The sequence below is a fragment of the Mytilus galloprovincialis genome, chromosome 10 (assembly GCF_965363235.1).
Source record: "Mytilus galloprovincialis chromosome 10, xbMytGall1.hap1.1, whole genome shotgun sequence".
Lineage (NCBI taxonomy): Eukaryota > Metazoa > Mollusca > Bivalvia > Mytilida > Mytilidae > Mytilus > Mytilus galloprovincialis.
The window spans coordinates 295,626-319,350 of NC_134847.1; the positions used below are offsets into that span (position 1 = coordinate 295,626).

Sequence of the window (23,725 nt, forward strand, 5' to 3'; positions counted from 1 at the left end):
TTATATTTACTTTCGTCCATTAATATTGGGGTAAACAAAGTGAATTTAATGTTTTCTTCTAACACTAGAGGGACAGTTGACATTGCGTGTCTTATTTATTAACTACTTTTAATTTTTGTTGTACAAAGATCAATTGTCGTCTTAACAATAGTTTGTATAAATCCTTTCGTTCATAAATATTGAGGGGAACACAGTCAATTAAAAGTGATCAGGTACGGCAAACACTTCTAACACATCAATTTTTGTTCCATTACTTGAGATCACATATTTAGAATCCGGTAGATAATTGTCGTCCCGACTAAAATTGTCGTCCCGAAAAGTTGATATAATCCGCATCTTCGGGACAACGATTGATGCTTCCGCATCTTCGGGACGATTTAGATAATTTAAAAGCAGTGTAACGGAGGTAAGCCAATTCCATGTCAAGAATACTGATATAAATATGTTTGATTAACTCCATTACACTAAAATAATGTATTAAGAAATGATGATTGTCTTGAGATGATTAGATGTAAAATTTATATTTAGACATGTTAGAAGTTACTTTTAATTTAAATTAATTTTAACCGTGACTGTATGCCATTTCATATTTTAATATTTTATGATATATTAAAATTAGTATCCGGTAGTTTTTGTTGCAAACTCTTTTAACGGGAATACTAGTAAACAGCATAGTGTATTGCTTAAAAGCGAAAAAAAAATGTTCATTAGACCACCTTTGTTCTGTGTCAAAAACCATTGCTGTGTCAACTATTTAATCGAAATCCAAATTGAGAGCTGTATCAAGCTTGAATGTTGTGTCCATACTTGCCCTAACTGTTCACGGTTTGACCTATGTGGTCGTAAAAGATGCGCCCTGCGGAGCATTTGGATTAGGTCGAAATTGCAAAAAAAAAATAAACAAAATAACAGAATACTCATGAAAATCTGAGACACCAACCAAATTATAATTTGACATAATCACGCAGTCAATTTGATAATATTCTGAAATAATACTATATGTTGTTTTTTTTATGTAGAATCTACAAGTTTGGTCAACGAATGGATATCATATATTATAAGGTAATGTATCAGAACACAGCAATTATTTTCTTAATTTTCAAAAGTAATTTCAAATGGAAGGCTATCAAATGTATCTAAGATTTTTATATTAGCAATGGCTTGCCATTTTATCTTTCAAACACACTTTTTGCACAGGATAAAGTTGTACCGGCTTCAAATATTGAAATGTTTCGTTAAAGTGATTCGATGACATAAGGCACTGAACGCATATGCAAAATTTAAAACCTTCTGTTTTGGTCTCTTGTGGTCAGTTGTCTCATTAACAATCGTACCACATCTTCTTTTTTATAACATAAATATAAATGAAAATGGCAGGTGGCACCACTACCAAATCCGGTTATTTGTTGGGCAATTGACAATATTTCATTCCCTAATCCCCTCAGCATATATCATGTGATACTGCAGAAATAAGTGTGTCCTTATGACAATATGAACTAGAATGTTAAAGCAAAAGCAGTAATTTAAGCTAGGATCTTTCAAGAAAATTGGATACTGCTAGTTTTATTTGCTGTAAGATGAAATTAAGTAAACACTTTATTCATCTTAACTATTCCCAATCATTGATCATCTGACAACAAAGATTAATAATTTTTTGTAGGTAGAAGAGGTGCAGGACCTGATTGAAGAGGCAACTAAATTGTGGGGTATGTATTTCTCTAAACAAATCACTTCAGTTTGCATTGGATTAAAACGTTACTCTTAAATCAATGTTAATACATATGTACCAATTCGTCTACTCAAGTGTTTTTGTTTTAATCCTTGTCCATTCATTTGATTAATTTTCCTATTCAGCCACATAATTTCACACTGTTATTTAATAAATTAATAATTGTGTGAAAGGTTTTCCATTTGAGTAGGTTGCATGAGACTAAGCTGCTCAACATTAATTCAGTGGGTACACTTTTGCATAATGGACAAATAATTTGCTAAAATCGTTGATACAAGTGAATGACGCACTTTACTTAAACATATACGATGATTTACTTTATATAAATTGACATAATTAACGTATAATATTTATAAGAATTATAAATTTATTTTTTTCTTTCTTTGTTACCATAGAACCAGGGAAGGCTTCGTATGTGCATATGATAGGATACAAGGTTAGTTGCAATATATACTATTAAAGTATAGATTACCATGTTTTCTACACATTGACATCGTGAAATATATAACATGAACCCCAATGTGAACTTTAAAAGCAGATGCGTGTAGTGAATGAGCTAATAAGTTCATGATTTGTTGAGTGGCTGGTATTTAAGGTAGAAAATGCGATCATCTGGTCACCACACGATTTGTAGGGTATCATTCCCTCCCAGCAGTATTTACGCTCAACGAAAGTAAAGCTTGACAATTTCACCTCACATATTGTGACGTCACTGATATCCTCTCTTAAGGCATAGCGACGTCGCTGATAAGTTCTCCTCATGTTTCAAATCAGTGGTATGAGAATTTCGGAGTAACTGATCAGGGTGATATGCAATAAGCGAAGGAAGATAACACCGTTTATAATATTAATTACTCTATGTGATAAGGTTTCATTGATACTGTTATGATAGGCAGGTCTTATTTTACTTTGAAAAAAACAGTATAAATCATTCCCATTAAAATACATTAAACTAAATAATTGTTAACAGTCGTTTCTTTAGCACCCCTTTTCAAAAGTTTGTCTATACATGTGTCATTTTATAGGTAATTCAATAAACATTATCGGATTTTTTTCTTTAGATGGAAGAGGTGTATCAACTGATAATAGGACAGCAAAAAGAAGGTATTTATTTTACGCCTTACCATAGTAAATTGTGTTTGTTTGTATTATGTCAAGGACATGGAAAGTCAGTTTCAGTAGGACTTTGATTTCTAGGACACAAATAATTGGAATGCTATAAATTTTAAAACGTATCATTTCTAATCTAGTTTATTTTAATTATTCAACTATGAATTACTGGTTTGCCCTAAAAGATAAAGAAAAATCAAGATGTCGAAGTTCTACTGACGCCAAGTTTCTGTTATCCATGCAGCATTTCACTATAACTTTAAATGAATAACCACTTTTGTTCTGGTCATTCACTTTTATCAGACAAATTCTGAAGCGCCCATCAGCGGCTTTGTTCCGCCACGAATTTTCAGTTCACTAAGCATGAATGTGTCTGTTTGATTGCCGTACGAGTGAGAGGTTTAGTTACCTGTACAACAAGGCTGAATCCACCGTTGTCTACACATGGAAACGCCGGTACCAAGTCAAGCATACGACATCTGTTTTCTTTCGTTTAATGTGTTTGAGTTTTTATACGACCAAAAGATAATTGCGGTCGCATATCTCTGTGACGTCATCATCGTCGTCGTCCCGGACATTAACTTCAATTTAATTGTATTGATTTCTATTAAATTGTAACAAAATGTTCAATAGCACAAAAGGAAGGTTGGGATTGGTTTTGGATGACTGTCCCAACTATTTACGAATATGGGGCCAAAACTGGTCATTACAAATCGTTCTTCTAGTTGCATGACAATAACTTGTGTATGAGTATTTTTATTGCTCTGAAATTGCACTGCAAGGTTCGATACCACAAGAAGAAGGTTTTGATTTTTTAGGTAGATAATTGCCCAAACTGATAAGAAGTTAGGGGCCAAAACCAAGTACTTTACTAGTTTTCAAACACTAGTGTGTGTGCTAAGTGTATGGTTGTCTCTTAAATTATACCACATTGTACAAAAAGAACAATCTTCAAGTATTTTTTTTTTTGGGGGGGAGGGGTCATCAAGATATAATAATTATCAATTAAACAAAAAATGGGAGCCACAATTCATTTTGATAATTCTTTGTAATAACTATATAGTCTGATCACAGATTTACCAGGTATTGCACAACACCACGGTGTATTGCACAACAGCTTCAATTGAATATAAATTCAATCAAATATCACATTCCAAGTTATTAACTACATTGAATCTGTGTCAAAAATCTATAATGTGTCAAATATTTAATTACAATCCAAATAAATTCAGACCTGTATCGAGCTTTAATATTGTGTCAATTTTTGTCCCATTTTGTTCAGAAAGAACTCTGCGGTCTGATCCAGATGCGCTCGTTGAAGCATATTTATTGAATTTCCATGTGATGAAGACTTCCCTATTTCAAATATAATTGTATTTTTTCTACTTTATATTACGTTTTCTACACTTGATTTGTGTTGTATGTCATCGTTTATATTTTCAGTGTCAATGGAAACGTCACAGAAAGTAAGTTTTATATCTTTACAATCAAAAAGGTGGCTTAAACTTAATCCAAACTTATACTTCTACATTGTATCTTGATATATTGAAACTATGTATCATGAATACAAATGTGTCACATCATGATATGACTTTCTTTTCTTTAATAACTCTATACTCGAAATGATGAAAATAGATTTACAGACATTTTGAAATGTTGAGTAAAATATATCAATTTCTGAACATACACTGACATTTCTTATTCATTTTGTAATTAACTCTTTCAGAAAAAGCAAAGAATTGATAAGGTATTCTAGCGCCTTTGTTTGTTTTGGGAATATTGCAATTTTGAAAGTACAACTGATCCATTAAAAGGTTAACAGTTATCATATACCTGATGAAATGAATGTTTCATGGTTTTAAATATGTAATATATGTCATAAAATGTAAAATGAAAGTAAATGCAAAAGAAATAGTCATCACTCACATCATCAATGTGGACATAAAAGTTGTGAACATCTTATATAGATACATGCATAATCAAAAACGACAAACATAATCGATGAAAACAAAGTGATTAACGTCTTTATTTTTCAGCTGTTGGAAAAAATACAAATGATTTCACTATTATATGCAAGTATGCAGAATGGAGGTAAGAAAGATGTGATACAATATTTGTTTCTGCATATAGACATTCCACATATATTGAAAATATTTTTTTCAATATTTATGATAAGGAAATGTTAATAAAAGCAACAGTAGTACATCGATGTTCAATGGTCACAATTCAATTTAGCGAAAATAAATCCGGGTAAACAATTTAAAACGATCGAAACACATCAATCACAATATAAAATAAATGGACCAACAGCAACACTGAACTACCACATATGCAAACGGCAACATACATAGTAGCGGACTGTCTGATAAAAACAGTCATACTCCTGACTTGGTACAAGACATTTTGGAGAACAAATGTGTGTTCAACCAGCTGTAAAACATGTTAAACGATGTATATACGACTATTTTCCTCTCTTTGTCTACAGTTATATTCTGTATTGTGTATATATGAAAAAAGAATATGGAAAAATTAAGTATATTACGCTAGTTTCAATGTTTTTGGAAGTTGTTTATATAAGTCAAAAAATTAAACCCAACAGGGTTCTTCAACGGGATTTGAACTGACACCATTGATAAACCATGTACTCCATTGGTAAGCATCATGGTCAGCGCCCTAGACCACTTGATCACATCAGCTATACAAAAATACCGAAGACGATTCTAAATAGACATAAGAAATATGTTTTAAGCATGTGACGATGTTATATTATTGTTTATTAACAATTTATTTTTATTTGTCAGTAATTTAACTCATAAATATTTCTCTAAAGTTCTATTTTTACTTTTGAATAGATATATGCAACAATTCGCTAGTCGTCAACCTAGCTCCATCGGCCGTGTGCATCTATCCACTTGGAATCGGATGATGGAACTATTTTTAAAGTATTAACTAGCGTGTTAAAGTTGTATCCTTATACATTCGTATAACTTTCTGACTGATTTAGTTTATTATAAAGATATCCCTAAAACTAATTGAACTTTTTTTTAGAACTAGAAATTGATAAGATCAGAAGGATACATAGACATGTAAGTAGAAAAGTCTTTTTGGTTAAATCTATATAGCAAATATTGATTTAATTAATTTAATGTTATACCACAGAATAGTACTTCGTTTTCTTCATTTTGAACTCTGTAGTTTATCATTTTAGACAATTATATCTCTTACAAGGTGAAATAAACGAATAGGCAAACATTAGCAATGAACTGAAAGCAATCATTAATCTTCCTTATCTAAATACATACCTTGTTAACAATTTCGCACACATATAAAGTTATGCATACTTTACATTTATAGGTTAAAGACATGATATCAACGTTAGTCGAAAAAATGATTGATAACATGTTAGAAGAAGAACATGAGCTAGAAGTAGAAGAACAGAGGAAAGGAGAGGTAAAAATTATTTTTGTGTATGTTTCTGATTGTTTATTGGAACTTTTTGAAATTTTGGATCCTCAATGCTCTTCAACTTTGTACTAGTTTGGGTTTATAAACATATTTGATTTGAGCGTCACTGATGAGTCTTATGTAGACGAAACGCGCGTCTGGCGTACTAAATTATAATCCTGGTACCTTTGATAGCTATTCACACCACTGGATCGATGCCACTTCTGGCGGACGTTTCGTCCCCGAGGGTATCACCAGCCCAGTAGTCAACACTTCGGTGTTGACATGAATATCAATAATGTGGTCATTTTTATAAATTTCCTGTATAAAAAACTTTGAATTGTTTGAAAAACTAAGGATTTTCTTATCCCAAGCATAGATTACCTTAGCCGTATTTGGCACAACTTTTTGGAATTTTGGATCCTCAATGCTCTTCAACTTTGTACTAGTTTGGGTTTATAAATATTTTTGATTTGAGCGTCACTGATGAGTCTTATGTAGACGAAACGCGCGTCTGGCGTACTAAATTATAATCCTGGTACCTTTGATAGCTATTGATGGTTTCTAAACGTCACATTAGAACAAGAGGGCTATTTTTGGGCGATAAATATGTCTACCGCTTAAAAAGACCTCTGGATAATTTATAAACTCGGTCTGTTTCTGAAAGTAATTCTAACATCATTTTTCATTTTTTATCCCTGCATACCACCATTCCCCATCCGGAATTATAATTGTTTTGAACATGCTTTGAACGACAAAATTTCTTCCTATGTTACGTTTACATTTTCTTACGCCAAACATGCGAAACACTGAATGTGTTTTTTTTATTTGATAGATGCTGTTTGTGCTTTTTTGTAAATGATTTTTTTGTTTGGAGATTGTAACACAGTGATGTGACCATATTTTGACTATTTTACCGATTGTGTCTGTTTTGTTTACGCATCGATGTGAAAATAACGGAATTTGATGCGACTGTCATACAAATGATAGTTTTAGCGCTATACAACCAGGTTCAATCAACCATTTAAAAATGCCCGTACCAAGTCAGGAGTATGACAGTTGTTGTCCATTCGTTTGATATGTTTTGTCGTTTCATTTTGCCATTTGATTAGGCACTTTTCGTTTTGAATTTTCCTCTTTGCTTTTTGCATGTATCGATAGCATTATAGTTATACGACTTAATGTTTTTTTCGTGATTTTACATTACTCGTCACAGTGTTGTATCAATTACAATTTGTACATTTGTACTGGCATTAAAAAAATGTATAATTCGCTCAAATTGAAGCATCCTCATTTGGAAACCTATACTTGAGAATAATAATATATGAGACTTTTTAATCATGCATGCAAGTTGTTAATCTACACAACTAGGTACAGTAACTGTGTTTATTCTCAAAGGACAAACTATTGTCGTCGTATGTTGAAATCATTTTTTAAACAACCTCTTATAAAGTGTTCCCTCGTCATCTTAACAAACGTCTACATAACAGGAATTATTCAAATTTTTTTTCTGGATTTTCAGACACAAGATGAACTAGATGAAAATGAGCCCAGTAATACAGGTAAACTTATGATTATTGCAGTAAAACTTCTTTTTTTAGTAAAATCGTTGATTTCAATATTTCATCCTGAGCGAATAAATCTGAGAAAAAGAAATTATTTCGGTGACAATTATGGTACTGATAACAAAAGTTCATTCTACCACTTTTACTAGAAATTTGCGAGCTGATGCATAGATTGGTATAACACATCGGTTCAATGCCATCTTAAATTGTACCTGCTCAGATTCACAAGTTACACTGATTTTATTAGATCTTCCTGTCACATCCTTAACGAGTTAATAGTAATGAAATGTTTGTTTTGAAATGGTGTATGCTCAATCAAAATTGCACTTCAATATTATAACAGCAGTCGGTTTTTATCCAGACTTTTTCTGCATTATTTCACATGACATAATTCACAAGTTGTATTCTAGTGATCACTTAAAATATCTTTATGTTCTGCAAGTAAAATTGCAAGTGTTTTGTTTCCACTGCTTATATTGGTTATATATACTAGGAAAAGGAGAGTTTGTTTGGCGTTTTATTAATAACAGCTGATACTTTTTTTCCTTGTAGAGTCAGTCTTATATCAGTGTGCCGAGGAAAACACTGACAACTTCATGTCGGAATGGCAAAAAGCGAATCAGGAAGTGTCGCACTTATTGAATAGAAACAACGAAATAGTTGTAAGAGCGACAAAACTGCCCCAGTGCGACATTCCTTCAATGAATTTCCAGCCAGATATCGATGGAATAGTAGTCGAGTTGACAAGCTTTGCAGGAATAACATTTCCGTTGACACATATCTCAATACTAAGACATGAATTTATCGCCTTTTTAGCTTTTTGGAACAGTTAACTGTAATAAACTAGTTCTATTCGAATCTATTCTACGCATGTTTGAACATTGAAGTCAAAGACATACTGTACTTAGCAATTTTGTGGGGGAAAATAGGTTCTGCCTAACCCTAACCCTAACCTCTATATATTCATACACCAGCCATACCACAACCATAATATATCATTCAATCTATGTCTAGACCCGACATTTGTCTATAAACCTTAGCCAAACACTAACCTTAACCCTAACCCAACCCAAACCCAAACGTTAACCCTAACCCAAACCCCAAATTCGTTAAAATATTTATTTTGAAGACCTTACTTTATCTTGGAACGGGTTAGTCTAGGCGGGTAACCGATTAGATTTTCGTATTAAGATTTTTCACGAACTTCTCACAAATAATAGTTTGGGAGGGGTGGGGTCAGGTTAGGGTTTTTGGTTCTTTTAAAATCGATCTTTTCAAAATCTCAGTATGATCCTATGCTTCGATCGGCTTCAAAATCGACCCCTTTAGGAACAGTACTTTTTGACGAGCAAGCCAATGGTGAGGACCTTAAGTCTTTTTTTTTTTTTTTTTTCGGAGTTGGGGGTAATGTCGGGGTTATGCTTCACTGTTTTCAAAGTCAATCTTTTCCTAAGCTCAACATGATCCTTTGCTCCGATCAAAATAAAATTAAAAAATCGGTCTCATAGGTGCAGTATTATTGGACGAGCAAGCCTATAGTGAAGACCGCATTACTTTATCTTTTGTAGTTTCGGATTTGGAGTTAATGTCGGGGTTAGGCTTCACTCTCACACAAACGCTTCTTCATTGAGGTCGGAAATTGCGGCTGTATACCTCAGTGATATCATTAAGGTTTCGTCCTCTAGATCCCCCTTTCAGCTTTGCGGAACAGTTAACTGTAAGAAACTATCTCTATTCGAATTCTTTCTACACTTGTTTGAACATTGAAGTCAAAGGCACACTGTACTTTTCAATTTTTTGGGGAAAAAAAAGTTCTGCCTAACCCTAAGTCTACCCTAACCCCTAAATATTCATACACCAGCCATATTACAACCATAATATATCCGTCCATCTATGTCTTTACCCCAACTTTGTCTATAGACCTAACCCAAACCCTAACATTAAACCGAACCTTAACCCAAACTCAAACCTTAATCCTAACCAAAACCCCAAATTCGTTACGACCGTTATTTTGAAGGCCTTACTTTATCTTGGAACGGGTTAGTCTAGAGGGGTAACCGATTGGATTTTCGTATTAAGTTTTTTTCACGAATTTCTCACAAATCACAGTTTGGAAGGGGTGGGGGTAAGGTTAGGGTTTTGGGTACTTTTCAAATCGATCTTTTCATCATCTCAGTATAATACTATGATTCAGTCGTCTTGAAATAAAAAAAATCGGCCCTATTTGGGGCAGTAATACTTGACGAGCAAACCTATGATGAGGACCTTAAGTCTTTATCTTTTGTAGTTTCGATGTTGTGGTTAATGTCGTGGTTAGGCTTCACTCTTTTAGAAGCCAAAATCTCACCATGATCCTGTGCTACGATCGGATAGAAATTTAAAAAGAACGGCCTAACAGAGACAGTATGTTTGGACGAGCATGACTATGATGAAGACTGCATGTCTTTATCTTGTGTAGTTTTTGAGTTGGTGTTTATAGATATAGGAAGATGTGGTGTGAGTGCCAATGAGACAACTCTCCATACAAATAACAATTTAAAAATTAACCATTATAGGTTAAAGTACGGCCTTCAACACGGAGCCTTGGCTCACACCGACCAACAAGCTATAAAGGGCCCCAAAATTACTAGTGTAAAACCATTCAAGATTAAGGGTTCACTCTCACACAAACGTTTCTTCAGTGAGGTCGGAAAGTGCGGCCGTACACTTCAGTGATACCAAAACGTTTCCGTCCCTTAGGACGCTTTTTCAGTTTATCAGAACAGTTAACTTTAAGAAATTATCTATTGTCGAATCCTTTCTACACCTGTTTGAACATCGAAGTCAAAGGCACTTTTATACACTGTGAGGAGGTCAGTTTTTCTATTTTCTTTCGTCCATTTATATTGGGGGTAACAAAGTCCATTTAATGTTTTCTTCCACCACGAAAGGGACAATTGACATTGCGTGTCTTTTTTTAAAAACTACTTTTTATTTGTATTGTACATAGACCAATTGTCTTTTAAAAAAATTGATTGTATAAATCATTTTGTCCATTAATATTGCAGGTAACGCAGTCAATTAAAAGTGTTGAGGTTTGGCAAACACTTCCAACACATCAGTTTTTGTTCCATTACTGTAGATTACATATTTAAAAACTGGGAGGACACTGTCATCCCGACCAAAATTGTCGACCCGAAAAGTTGATCGATCCACATCTTCGGGACGGCGATTGATGTTTTCGCACAAAAATTGTCACATATATAAAGGAACATTTCAAAAAAATATCAAGAAGAGGCTTTTCATACACTGTGAGAAGGTCAGTTTTTATATTTTTTTTCGTCCATTAATATTGGGGGTAACAAGGTCAATTTAATGTTTTCTTTCACATCGAGAGGGACAATTAACATTGCGTGCCTTATTTATAAACCACTTTTTGTATTGTACATAGACCAATTGTCGTCTTAAACGATTGATTGTATAATTCCTTTCGTCCATTAATATGGGAGGTAAGGCAGTCAATGAAAAGTGTTAAGGTTTGGCAAACACTTCCAACACATCAGTTTTTGTTCCATTACTTGAGATCACATATTTAGCAACTGGGAGGACATTGTCGTTCCGACTGAAATTGTCGTCCCGAAAAGTTGTCACATATATAAAGGAACATTTCAAAACAAATGTCAAGAAGAGGCTTTTCATACACTGTGAGAAGGTCTGTTTACATATTTACTTTCTTCCATTAATATTGGGGTTAACAAAGTCAATTTAATGTTTTCTTCCCACACTAGAAGGACAGTTGACATTGCATGTCTTATTTATTAACTATTTTTTATTTGTATTGTACATAGATCAATCGTCGTCTTAAACGATTGATTGTATAAATCCTATCGTCCATTAATATTGGGGGTAACGCAGTCAATTAAAAGTGTTAAGGTTTGGCAAACACTTCCAACACATCAGTTTTTGTTCCATTACTTGAGATCACATATTTAGCAACTGGAAGGACACTGTCGTCCCGACTGAAATTGTCGTCCCGAAAAATTGTCACATATATTAAGGAACATTTCAAAAAAATATCAGGAAGAGGCTTTGCATACACTGTGAGAAGGTCTGTTTTTATATTTACTTTCGTCCATTAATATTGGGGTTAACAAAGTTAATTTAATGTTTTCTTCTAACACTAGAGGGTCAGTTGACATTGCGTGTCTTATTTATTACCCAGACAACATGAGTATGTTGGCCCAACATTGGCACAACGTATATCATTGCATTGGGCCATCGTTGTATTTTAACGTTGGCCCAACGTATAAGTGCAAAGTGGGCCTACGTTGGCCCAACATGATGGCTTCATGTTGGCCCAACGTTGTACGGTTATATGCAATACATAGAGCCAACGTTGGCCCATTGTATGAAAAACGAAATCCATGTTGGCACAACGTTGGACCAACGTAGAAATATCTTTTCTTATGTTGGCACTATGTTGGTCCAAGGTAGGTATTTCTCATTTTTATGTTGGCAATACGTTGGTCTATTGTTTCAACCAAATTACAATGGATGCTGCATGAGGAGCTGTATATGATAAATACCCCGGAGCGCATTTGATCTTTTTTTGTATTCCAAACTGCCAAAGTTTAATGTAGCAATTCTGTATTTTTGTATTACCCATTGTTGTTACTGTCCTTGTTTTTTTCATGAACTTTGCCTCTTTAATTTTATTTATTGTGTGACGCTAAGATATTTTCTTTGGCAATGTTTGATGGATCGAACAGATAAACTCTGTGTCATTTGGTGTCTTGTAAAGAGTTGTCTCATTAGCAATCATACCACATCTTCTTTTTTCATATCAATTTTATTTATTTCTTTAACAGAACAAATGACGTATGGCTTATGGTTAGGCGATCAAACAAATAGTTTTTTCGGAGATGTAATTTTAGTTGTATTGGTTCCAGATCCAGAATGAAAATTAAATAATTCAGAAGATGAAACTATATTTATTTTAAATTTAATATCATTGGTCGTCACCACTATTAGTGTCCTCCTCAATTTGAACTTCAACAGTGTCATTATTATTTATAATTGTTATTCTTTTTTTCTCTTCTCTGTTTCTTGCCACCTTCTCTGTCAAGGCTTAAGCGCCGCCAATCTTTAGCTGCATCATCTATTTCCTTATCCGAAGACTCTTTACAGCTATGTTTTTTTTCTAACCGACTCTGTAATAAAGTTATAAGTAAACTTGAATTGCGTATTTGCCTAATGCATGCGTGCGTAATCTCCCTTCTAGATATGTAATATGAATTAATGTATATTCTAAATAGTTTAAACACTATTTAATACAAAATAAAATCTTAAATAACCATTTTGTTTTATATTGGTTATTTGTCTAATGGTCAGAAATTCATTAGTATTAGACGGATTTGTGGGTATAACAAACCCTTATTACTATTATTTCAGAATTCGGTATCATGCTTTATATATTCGTAATATACATGATATATAAAGAATAATTTAGATGTGTATTAATGAACAGTTATATATTTGATATATAAAAACACTGTTACACATTCAAGTGTGTATATGATCAGGGGCGGATGCAGGAATTTTCGAAAGGGGGGTGCTAAACCAGGGCAAAGGGGGGGGGGGGGGGTGCAGGGGGGTGCAAAACATATGTCCCGATACAAATGCATTGATCGGCAAAAATAAAGGGGGGGTGCGCACCCCCGGAACCCCCCCCCCCTGGATCCGCCACTGATGATTAGGTTTCACAAATATATCGTATCTGTTTGCATGCGATTTAGAAATACAATAAAACTAACAAATTCATTTATATTTTAATGAAGTAGAAATCATTATACCACATTTTTGAAAAAATTACGGAATAAGGTACATCTTAAGACAATTTTATTCCATTAACTTCAGTAATGATCATACATGTTGTGGTTATAGATTTATATATTTTACCATTTGTTTGAAGATACTAATGTTCAATGGCAAATATTTCATGATAATTAATAGGATTGAAATGATTTAAAATCTAGAAAATATTTCGCCCGAAACGTATAAACTTCAAGATCAGCATTATAAATGATAAAAATTAATATATGTTTTGATTTTTAACAACATCCCTCAGATTAAAAAATCATATTGTATTTGTCATTCTGAATCGTATATATATATCAGATTTTTTAAAGTTACAACTTACATGTTACTATCTTTCTCTTTGAATCTCAGATGACATGATTTTCTCTTTTTGTTTTCTTCGTATCGCTGCTCTCTTACAAATACACAACAGGAAATAATCACAAAAGTGACCATCCCATTACATTCAGATTTCCTATAAACTTAATTACCATAGCAACTATCTTTGAAATTTGTCGAACATATGGTCAACCTTCTATCAGAATGGGCTTGATTAACAGACTGGCTGTGTCAAATATCACTCTGCATATAATTGCTATTATTATGTTTCACAAAGTTTAATGAATAAAGTTATTATAAATAATGATTGCAATAAATTTTAATTTTTAACCAGGCAATCTATGTTTACGATATACATTTTTTTTATTACAGTAATGATATTCCAGTATAAATTTTATCTGACTTATATATAGAGTATAATATATAATCACGCAACGTTGGGCCAGCATTGGCCCAACATAGAGTTGTAAATGTAATTTCAGTTGATAAACACTTTCGGTATAACATTAACTTTTCATAAAGCCTGCTGCAATCGAAATTATCCGCCTCCCAAGAGAAATAAAGCGTAAAATATTATATTATCAATTCTATTAACAAAATTTCATATCGGCCCTATGTTGCTACTAACATAATGCAAACATTTGCCCGATTATTTTTAACCAACATGAGATAATAATATGAATTTACAACAACAGACCAACGTTGGGCCAATGTTGTGCAGCCGACACCAACGTGCGACCAATGTACCGACAATTTGCCAACGTTGGGCCAATGTTGTGCAGCCAACATAAACTTGCGACCAACGGACCGACAATTTGCCAACGTTGGGCCAATGTTATGCAGCCAACATAAACTTGCGACCAACGGACCGACAATTTGCCAACGTTGGGCCAATGTTGTGAAGCCAACACCAACGGTCGACCAACGGGCCGACCATTTGCCAACGTTGGCCCACTGTTAGTCTGCTGACTGGGTAACTACTTTTTATTTTTATTGTACATAGATCAATTGTCGTCTTAACGATAGTTTGTATAAATCTTTTCGTTCATAAATATTGAGGGGAACACAGTCAATTAAAAGTGATCAGGTACAGTACTTGCAACCTTAGGCGTTTCTGTTTGACGTGAACTTGACTGATCGGTGAATGATCGGTGAATGATCGGTGACGGATGTTTGACTGATCGATGAGTGATCGGTGATTGGTGACCCATAGGATCCGTCAGATAAGTCAAATAACCTATGTGAGAGTTACCCTGACAACTGTCACCGATCGATCAGTAAATTAAATTTATGCACGGATCGGACGGATACGTATATATTTAAAATTCTTATGTAAACTGAACTCGACAGTGTTTACAAACGATGAACGCGGACCTCTACGAAGACACCTTAATTTACACGTTAATTTGTAATAAAATTAGTTGCAATAAAAAAGTGAAAATAGTATAACAGAATAAGATGCTTAGAGCGTTAAATTGTTTGTGTTGATTACTAGTTTTGTATTAAATACTGTTAACATCAGAGACATATAATACATAATTGTATTATAGGACTCTGTTAACATGAACTTATTCCTACGAAAATGGTTATTATTGACCGCCATTGGATTTTTGAACTTTTTATAGTTTCGAATAGGTTGTTTTTTCATGAAATTAATAGAATGTCAAAGAAATAATATTAAAATTTTGTTCGAATTGTTTAGAATTACCAAAATTATTATTCTTTTTATCAAAAATGATACTATTTTATTTGAAATCAGTTATTTTTACCTTGTTGAGACAAGTCATCTAATCAGAATTGAGATATGAGAATTAAAATACTTAAACTTTTATTTTTGTGGAATAAGAATGCAGTCAATGATTTATTTTGATAGAAATCATTAACTGTCATATGATTTGAGTACTCTTTGACATCAAGATTGGCTGTTCTTCATAAAATATGCTTACTTTAAGGAAAAAGATACTAAATTTTTGTACACATTGCCTAAAATGCAAATATTTCTTCATTTTACTGAAAATTATTGACCGCCATGAAATTTTTGTACTTTTTATAGTTTAGAATAGTTTTTTTTTTTCATAAAATTAAAAGAATATCAGAAAAATCATACTAAAATTTTGTTCGCATTGTTTAGAATAAACAAAATTATTCTTCTTTTTATCAAAAATGATACTATTTTATTTGAAATCAGTTATTTTTACCATCTTGAGACAAGTCTTCGAATCAGAATAGAGATATAATGAGAATAAAAATACTTAAACTTTTATTTTTGTGGAATAAGAATGCAGTTATTGATTTATTTTGATACAAATTATTAACCGTCATTTGATTTCAGTACTTTTTGTACATCAAGATTGGCTGTTCTTCATAAAATATGATTACTTTAAGGAAAATGATATTAAATCTTTGTACGTGTTGCCTTAAATGCAAATATTTCTTCATTTTACTGAAAATTATTGAAAACCATTAAATTTTTGTACTTTTTATAGTTTAGAATAGTTTTTTTCATAAAATTAAAAGAATATCAGAAAAATCATACTAAAATTTTCTTCGCATTGTTTAAAATAACCAAAATTATTCTTCTTTTTATCAAAAATGATACTATTTTATTTAAAATCAGTTATTTTACCATCTTGAGACAAGTCTTCTAATCAGAATTGAGATATAATGAGAATTAAAATACTTAAACTTTTATTTTTGTGGAATAAGAATGCAGTTCTTGCTTTATTATAATATAAATTATTAACCGCCATATGATTTCATTACTTTTTGTTCATCAGGATTGGTTGTTCTTCATAAATTATGTTTACTTTAAGGAAAAAGATATTATTTTTTTGTACGCGTTGCCAAAAATGCAAATATTTCTTCTCATATTGGAAAATATTGTAATTTCAATTGCAATCAGTTATTATAAATGATTTTCGTAAGTATTTTGTAGAAAATGTGAATTATTCAAGAATAAATCTGCTTAAAATTATTTCTTTCTTTTTAAAGAATATATTTATGTTTACCACCATTAGATTTTTGTACTTTTTATTGTTTAGGAGTAGTTATTTTTTTATTAAGGTAAAAAAAAGACTATCAGAAAAATATAATGTAATGCTGTTTGCAATGTTTAAAATTATTCATATTTCTTGTTAAAAAAACAGCATTTATTTATGTAATTTGTTATTTTAAAGGCTTCGATTGTGTCGAGATTATATAGAAAGTCCATGATTATGATAAGTTTTTTTTTAAAGAATTTTATGATGATAAGGATAAAAAAAATTAAAATATTGAAAAAAATAGACTACATTTTTCAATAACTGATCCTTTCATTTTGTTTTTCCCGAGTATGTTTGGAAAATAATAAAATCAATTTCGCGATGTAGACACTCGCCGGGTTTGAACAAATATATAACCTAAATAAAACGAAAAAGACCATTCTTTAATGATAATATTTTAATTTAGGTTTTATCTGTACAATTCTTTTCATTTCAATTCACAAAACTTTGCTAAATAATTAATAAACAAAATGTATCATTGAACGTTCGATTTTCACGAGTCGCCATTTTAATTAAATTAAACGAAACTAAGATTCCGTAATTTGTATTAGTTTATCATGTGACGTATTAAAGTTCAATCCGTCATCAAGGTCGATCGGTACTATCCGTCCGATCAGTCCGATCAGTCAATTACTTTAACTATAAGTCTGACGGATTGCTGACGTGAGTTTGACGCGAACTTGACTGATCGGTGACTGATCGATGACCGCTGATTGATCGCTGAAATAGTAACGCCTAAGGTTGCAAGTACTGTACGGCAAACACTTCTAACACATCAATTTTTGTTCCATTACTTGAGATCACATATTTAGAATCCGGTAGATAATTGTCGTCCCGACTAAAATTGTCGTCCCGAAAAGTTGATCTAATCCGCATCTTCGGGACGACGATTGATGCTTCCGCATCTTCGGGACGACGATTGATGCTTCCGCATCTTCGGGACGACGATTGATGCTTCCGCACGATAATTGTCACATATATAAAGGGACATTTCAAAAAAATATCAAGAAGAGGCTGTCCATACACTGTGAGAAGGTCAGTTTTTATATTTTCTTTCGTCCATTAATATTGGGGGTAACAAAGTCAATTTAATGTTTTCTTCCACAACGAGAGGGACAATTGACATTGCGTGTCTTATTTATAAACCTCTTTGTATTTGTATTGTACATAGATCAATTGTCGTCTTAAACGATTGATTGTATAAATCCTATCGTCCATTAATATTGGGGGTAACGCAGTCAATTAAAAGTTTTAAGGTTTGGCAAACACTTCCAACACATCAGTTTTTGTTCCATTACTTGAGATCACATATTTAGCAACTGGGAGGACATTGTCGTCCCGACTGAAATTGTCGTCCCGAAAAATTGTCACATATATAAAGGAACATTTCAAAAAAAATGTCAAAAAGAGGCTTTTCATACACTGTGAGAAGGTCTGTTTTTATATTTACTTTTGTCCATTAATATTGGGGTTAACAAAGTGAATTTAATGTTTTCTTCTAACACTAGAGGGACAGTTGACATTGCATGTCTTGCTTATTAACTATTTTTTATTTTTATTGTACATAGAACAATTGTCGTCTTAACGATTGTTTGTATAAATACTTTCGTCCACAAATATTGAGGGGAACACAGTTAATTAAAAGTGATAAGGTATGGCAAACTCTTCCAACACATCAATTTTTGATCCGTTACTTGAGATCACATATTTAGAATCTGGAAGATAATTGTCGTCCCGACTAAAATTGTCGTCCCGAAAAGTTGATCAATCTGCATCTTCGGGAGGACGGTTGATGCTTCCGCACGATAATTGTCAAATATATATAAAGGGACATTTCAAAAAAAATATCAAGAAGAGGTTGTTCATACACTGTGAGAAGGTCAGTTTTTATATTTTCTTTCGTCCATTAATATTGGGGGTAACAAGGTCAATTTAATGTTTTCTTTCACATCGAGAGGGACAATTAACATTGCGTGTCTTATTTATAAACCACTTTTTATTTGTATTGTACATAGACCAATTGTCATCTTAAACGATTGATTGTATAATTCCTTTCGTTCATTAATATGGGAGGTAAGGCAGTCAATTAAAAGAGTTAAGGTTTGGCAAACACTTCCAACACATCAGTTTTTGTTCCATTACTTGAGATCACATATTTAGCAACTGGAAGGACACTGTCGTCCAGACTGAAATTGTCGTCCCGAAAAATTGTCACATATATAAAGGAACATTTCAAAAAAATATCAGGAAGAGGCTTTGCATACACTGTGAGAAGGTCTGTTTTTATATTTACTTTCGTCCATTAATATTGGGGTTAACAAAGTGAATTTAATGTTTTCTGTCACTAGAGGGACAGTTGACATTGCGTGTCTTATTTATTAACTACTTTTAATTTTTATTGTACAAAGATCAATTGTCGTCTTAACAATAGTTTGTATAAATCCTTTCGTTCATAAATATTGAGGGGAACACAGTCAATTAAAAGTGATCAGGTACGGCAAACACTTCTAACACATCAATTTTTGTTCCATTACTTGAGATCACATATTTAGAATCCGATAAATAATTGTCGTCCCGACTAAAATTGTCGTCCCGAAAAATTGATCTAATCCGCATCTTCGGGACGACGATTGATGCTTCCGCATCTTCGGGACGACGATTGATGCTTCCGCATCTTCGGGACGACGATTGATACTTCCGCATCTTCGGGACGACGATTGATGCTTCCGCATCTTCGGGACGACGATTGATGCTTCTGCATCTTCGGGACGACGATTGATGCTTCCGCATCTTCGGGACGACGATTGATGCTTCCGCATCTTCGGGACGACGATTGATGCTTCCGCATCTTCGGGACGACGATTGATGCTGCCGCACGATAATTGTCACATATATAAAGGTACATTTCAAAAAAATATCAGGAAGAGGCTTTGCATACACTGTGAGAAGGTCTGTTTTTATATTTACTTTCGTCCATTAATATTGGGGTTAACAATGTGAATTTAATGTTTTCTTCTAACACTAGAGGGACAGTTGACATTGCGTGTCTTATTTATTAACTACTTTTAATTTTTATTGTACAAAGATCAATTGTCGTCTTAACAATAGTTTGTATAAATCCTTTCGTTCATAAATATTGAGGGGAACACAGTCAATTAAAAGTGATCAGGTACGGCAAACACTTCTAACACATCAATTTTTGTTCCATTACTTGAGATCACATATTTAGAATCCGGTAGATAATTGTCGTCCCGACTAAAATTGTCGTCCCGAAAAATTGATCTAATCCGCATCTTCGGGACGACGGTTGATGCTTCCGCATCTTCGGGACGACGATTGATGCTTCCGCACGATAATTGTCACATATATAAAGGGACATTTCAAAAAAATATCAAGAAGAGGCTGTTCATACACTGTGAGAAGGTCAGTTTTTATATTTTCTTTCGACCATTAATATTTTGGGTAACAAAGTCAATTTGATGTTTTCTTCCACAACGAGAGGGACAATTGACATTGCGTGTCTTATTTATAAACCTCTTTGTATTTGTATTGTACATAGATCAATTGTCGTCTTAAACGATTGATTGTATAAATCCTATCGTCCATTAATATTGGGGGTAACGCAGTCAATTAAAAGTGTTAAGATTTGGCAAACACTTCCAACACATCAGTTTTTGTTCCATTACTTGAGATCACATATTTAGCAACTGGGAGGACATTGTCGTCCCGACTGAAATTGTCGTCCCGAAAAGTTGTCACATATATAAAGGAACATTTCAAAAAAATATCAGGAAGAGGCTTTTCATACACTGTGAGAAGGTCTGTTTTCATATTTACTTTCTTCCACTAATATTGGGGTTAACAAAGTCAATTTAATGTTTTCTTCCCACACTAGAAGGACAGTTGACATTGCATGTCTTATTTATTAACTATTTTTTATTTGTATTGTACATAGATCAATCGTCGTCTTAAACGATTGATTGTATAAATCCTATCGTCCATTAATATTGGGGGTAACGCAGTCAATTAAAAGAGTTAAGGTTTGGCAAACACTTCCAACACATCAGTTTTTGTTCCATTACTTGAGATCACATATTTAGCAACTGGAAGGACACTGTCGTCCAGACTAAAATTGTCGTCCCGAAAAATTTGATCTTCGGGACGACGATTGATGCTTCCGCATCTTCGGGACGACGATTGATGCTTCCGCACGATAATTGTCACATATATAAAGGGACATTTCAAAAAAATATCAGGAAGAGGCTTTGCATACACTCTGAGAAGGTCTGTTTTTATATTTACTTTCGTCCATTAATATTGGGGTTAACAAAGTGAATTTAATGTTTTCTTCTAACACTAGAGGGACAGTTGACATTGCGTGTCTTATTTATTAACTACTTTTAATTTTTATTGTACAAAGATCAATTGTCGTCTTAACAATAGTTTGTATAAATCCTTTCGTTCATAAATATTGAGCGGAACACAGTCAATTAAAAGTGATCAGGTACGGCAAACACTTCTAACACATCAATTTTTGTTCCATTACTTGAGATCACATATTTAGAATCCGGTAGATAATTGTCGTCCCGACTAAAATTGTCGTCCCGAAAAATTGATCTAATCCGCATCTTCGGGACGACGATTGATGCTTCCGCATCTTCGGGACGACGATTGATGCTTCCGCACGATAATTGTCAAATATATATAAAGGGACATTTCAAAAAAAATATCAAGAAGAGGTTGTTCATACATTGTGAGAAGGTCAGTTTTTATATTTTCTTTCGTCCATTAATATTGGGGGTAACAAGGTCAATTTAATGTTTTCTTTCACATCGAGAGGGACAATTAACATTGCGTGTCTTATTTATAAACCACTTTTTATTTGTATTGTACATAGACCAATTGTCGTCTTAAACGATTGATTGTATAATTCCTTTCGTTCATTAATATGGGAGGTAAGGCAGTCAATTAAAAGAGTTAAGGTTTGGCAAACACTTCCAACACATCAGTTTTTGTTCCATTACTTGAGATCACATATTTAGCAACTGGAAGGACACTGTCGTCCAGACTGAAATTGTCGTCCCGAAAAATTGTCACATATATAAAGGAACATTTCAAAAAAATATCAGGAAGAGGCTTTTCATACACTGTGAGAAGGTCTGTTTTCATATTTACTTTCTTCCACTAATATTGGGGTTAACAAAGTCAATTTAATGTTTTCTTCCCACACTAGAAGGACAGTTGACATTGCATGTCTTATTTATTAACTATTTTTTATTTGTATTGTACATAGATCAATCGTCGTCTTAAACGATTGATTGTATAAATCCTATCGTCCATTAATATTGGGGGTAACGCAGTCAATTAAAAGAGTTAAGGTTTGGCAAACACTTCCAACACATCAGTTTTTGTTCCATTACTTGAGATCACATATTTAGCAACTGGAAGGACACTGTCGTCCAGACTGAAATTGTCGTCCCGACAAATTGTCACATATATAAAGGAACATTTCAAAAAAATATCAGGAAGAGGCTTTGCATACACTGTGAGAAGGTCTGTTTTTATATTTACTTTCGTCCATTAATATTGGGGTTAACAAAGTGAATTTAATGTTTTCTGTCACTAGAGGGACAGTTGACATTGCGTGTCTTATTTATTAACTACTTTTAATTTTTATTGTACAAAGATCAATTGTCGTCTTAACAATAGTTTGTATAAATCCTTTCGTTCATAAATATTGAGGGGAACACAGTCAATTAAAAGTGATCAGGTACGGCAAACACTTCTAACACATCAATTTTTGTTCCATTACTTGAGATCACATATTTAGAATCCGATAAATAATTGTCGTCCCGACTAAAATTGTCGTCCCGAAAAATTGATCTAATCCGCATCTTCGGGACGACGATTGATGCTTCCGCATCTTCGGGACGACGATTGATGCTTCCGCATCTTCGGGACGACGATTGATGCTTCCGCATCTTCGGGACGACGATTGATGCTTCCGCATCTTCGGGACGACGATTGATGCTGCCGCACGATAATTGTCACATATATAAAGGGACATTTCAAAAAAATATCAGGAAGAGGCTTTGCATACACTGTGAGAAGGTCTGTTTTTATATTTACTTTCGTCCATTAATATTGGGGTTAACAATGTGAATTTAATGTTTTCTTCTAACACTAGAGGGACAGTTGACATTGCGTGTCTTATTTATTAACTACTTTTAATTTTTATTGTACAAAGATCAATTGTCGTCTTAACAATAGTTTGTATAAATCCTTTCGTTCATAAATATTGAGGGGAACACAGTCAATTAAAAGTGATCAGGTACGGCAAACACTTCTAACACATCAATTTTTGTTCCATTACTTGAGATCACATATTTAGAATCCGGTAGATAATTGTCGTCCCGACTAAAATTGTCGTCCCGAAAAATTGATCTAATCCGCATCTTCGGGACGACGGTTGATGCTTCCGCATCTTCGGGACGACGATTGATGCTTCCGCACGATAATTGTCACATATATAAAGGGACATTTCAAAAAAATATCAAGAAGAGGCTGTTCATACACTGTGAGAAGGTCAGTTTTTATATTTTCTTTCGACCATTAATATTTGGGGTAACAAAGTCAATTTAATGTTTTCTTCCACAACGAGA

At 33.3% G+C, this 23,725-nt stretch overlaps 1 protein-coding gene across 1 annotated transcript; it reads left to right on the forward strand.

Annotated features, from left to right (window-relative positions):
- The first annotated feature begins 631 nt into the window (after positions 1-631).
- LOC143048820 (uncharacterized) lies at positions 632-8,681 on the forward strand. Its single transcript, XM_076222690.1, has 10 exons — positions 632-1,062; positions 1,661-1,706; positions 2,125-2,165; positions 2,791-2,833; positions 4,283-4,305; positions 4,876-4,930; positions 5,888-5,925; positions 6,194-6,289; positions 7,806-7,845; positions 8,401-8,681. Exons 1-10 carry the CDS (start codon positions 1,000-1,002, stop codon positions 8,679-8,681), a joined length of 726 nt encoding a protein of 241 aa, XP_076078805.1. The 5' UTR covers positions 632-999.
- Positions 8,682-23,725: the final 15,044 nt, after the last annotated feature.

Coding starts and splice junctions, on each gene's coding strand:
- LOC143048820 (XM_076222690.1), top strand. CDS start 1,000: ATGTTGTTTTTTTTATGTAGAATCTACAAGTTTGGTCAACGAATGGAT. Junction 1,707..2,124: donor AGAGGCAACTAAATTGTGGG/GTATGTATTTCT, acceptor TTGTTACCATAG/AACCAGGGAAGGCTTCGTAT. Junction 5,926..6,193: donor TCAGAAGGATACATAGACAT/GTAAGTAGAAAA, acceptor TTACATTTATAG/GTTAAAGACATGATATCAAC.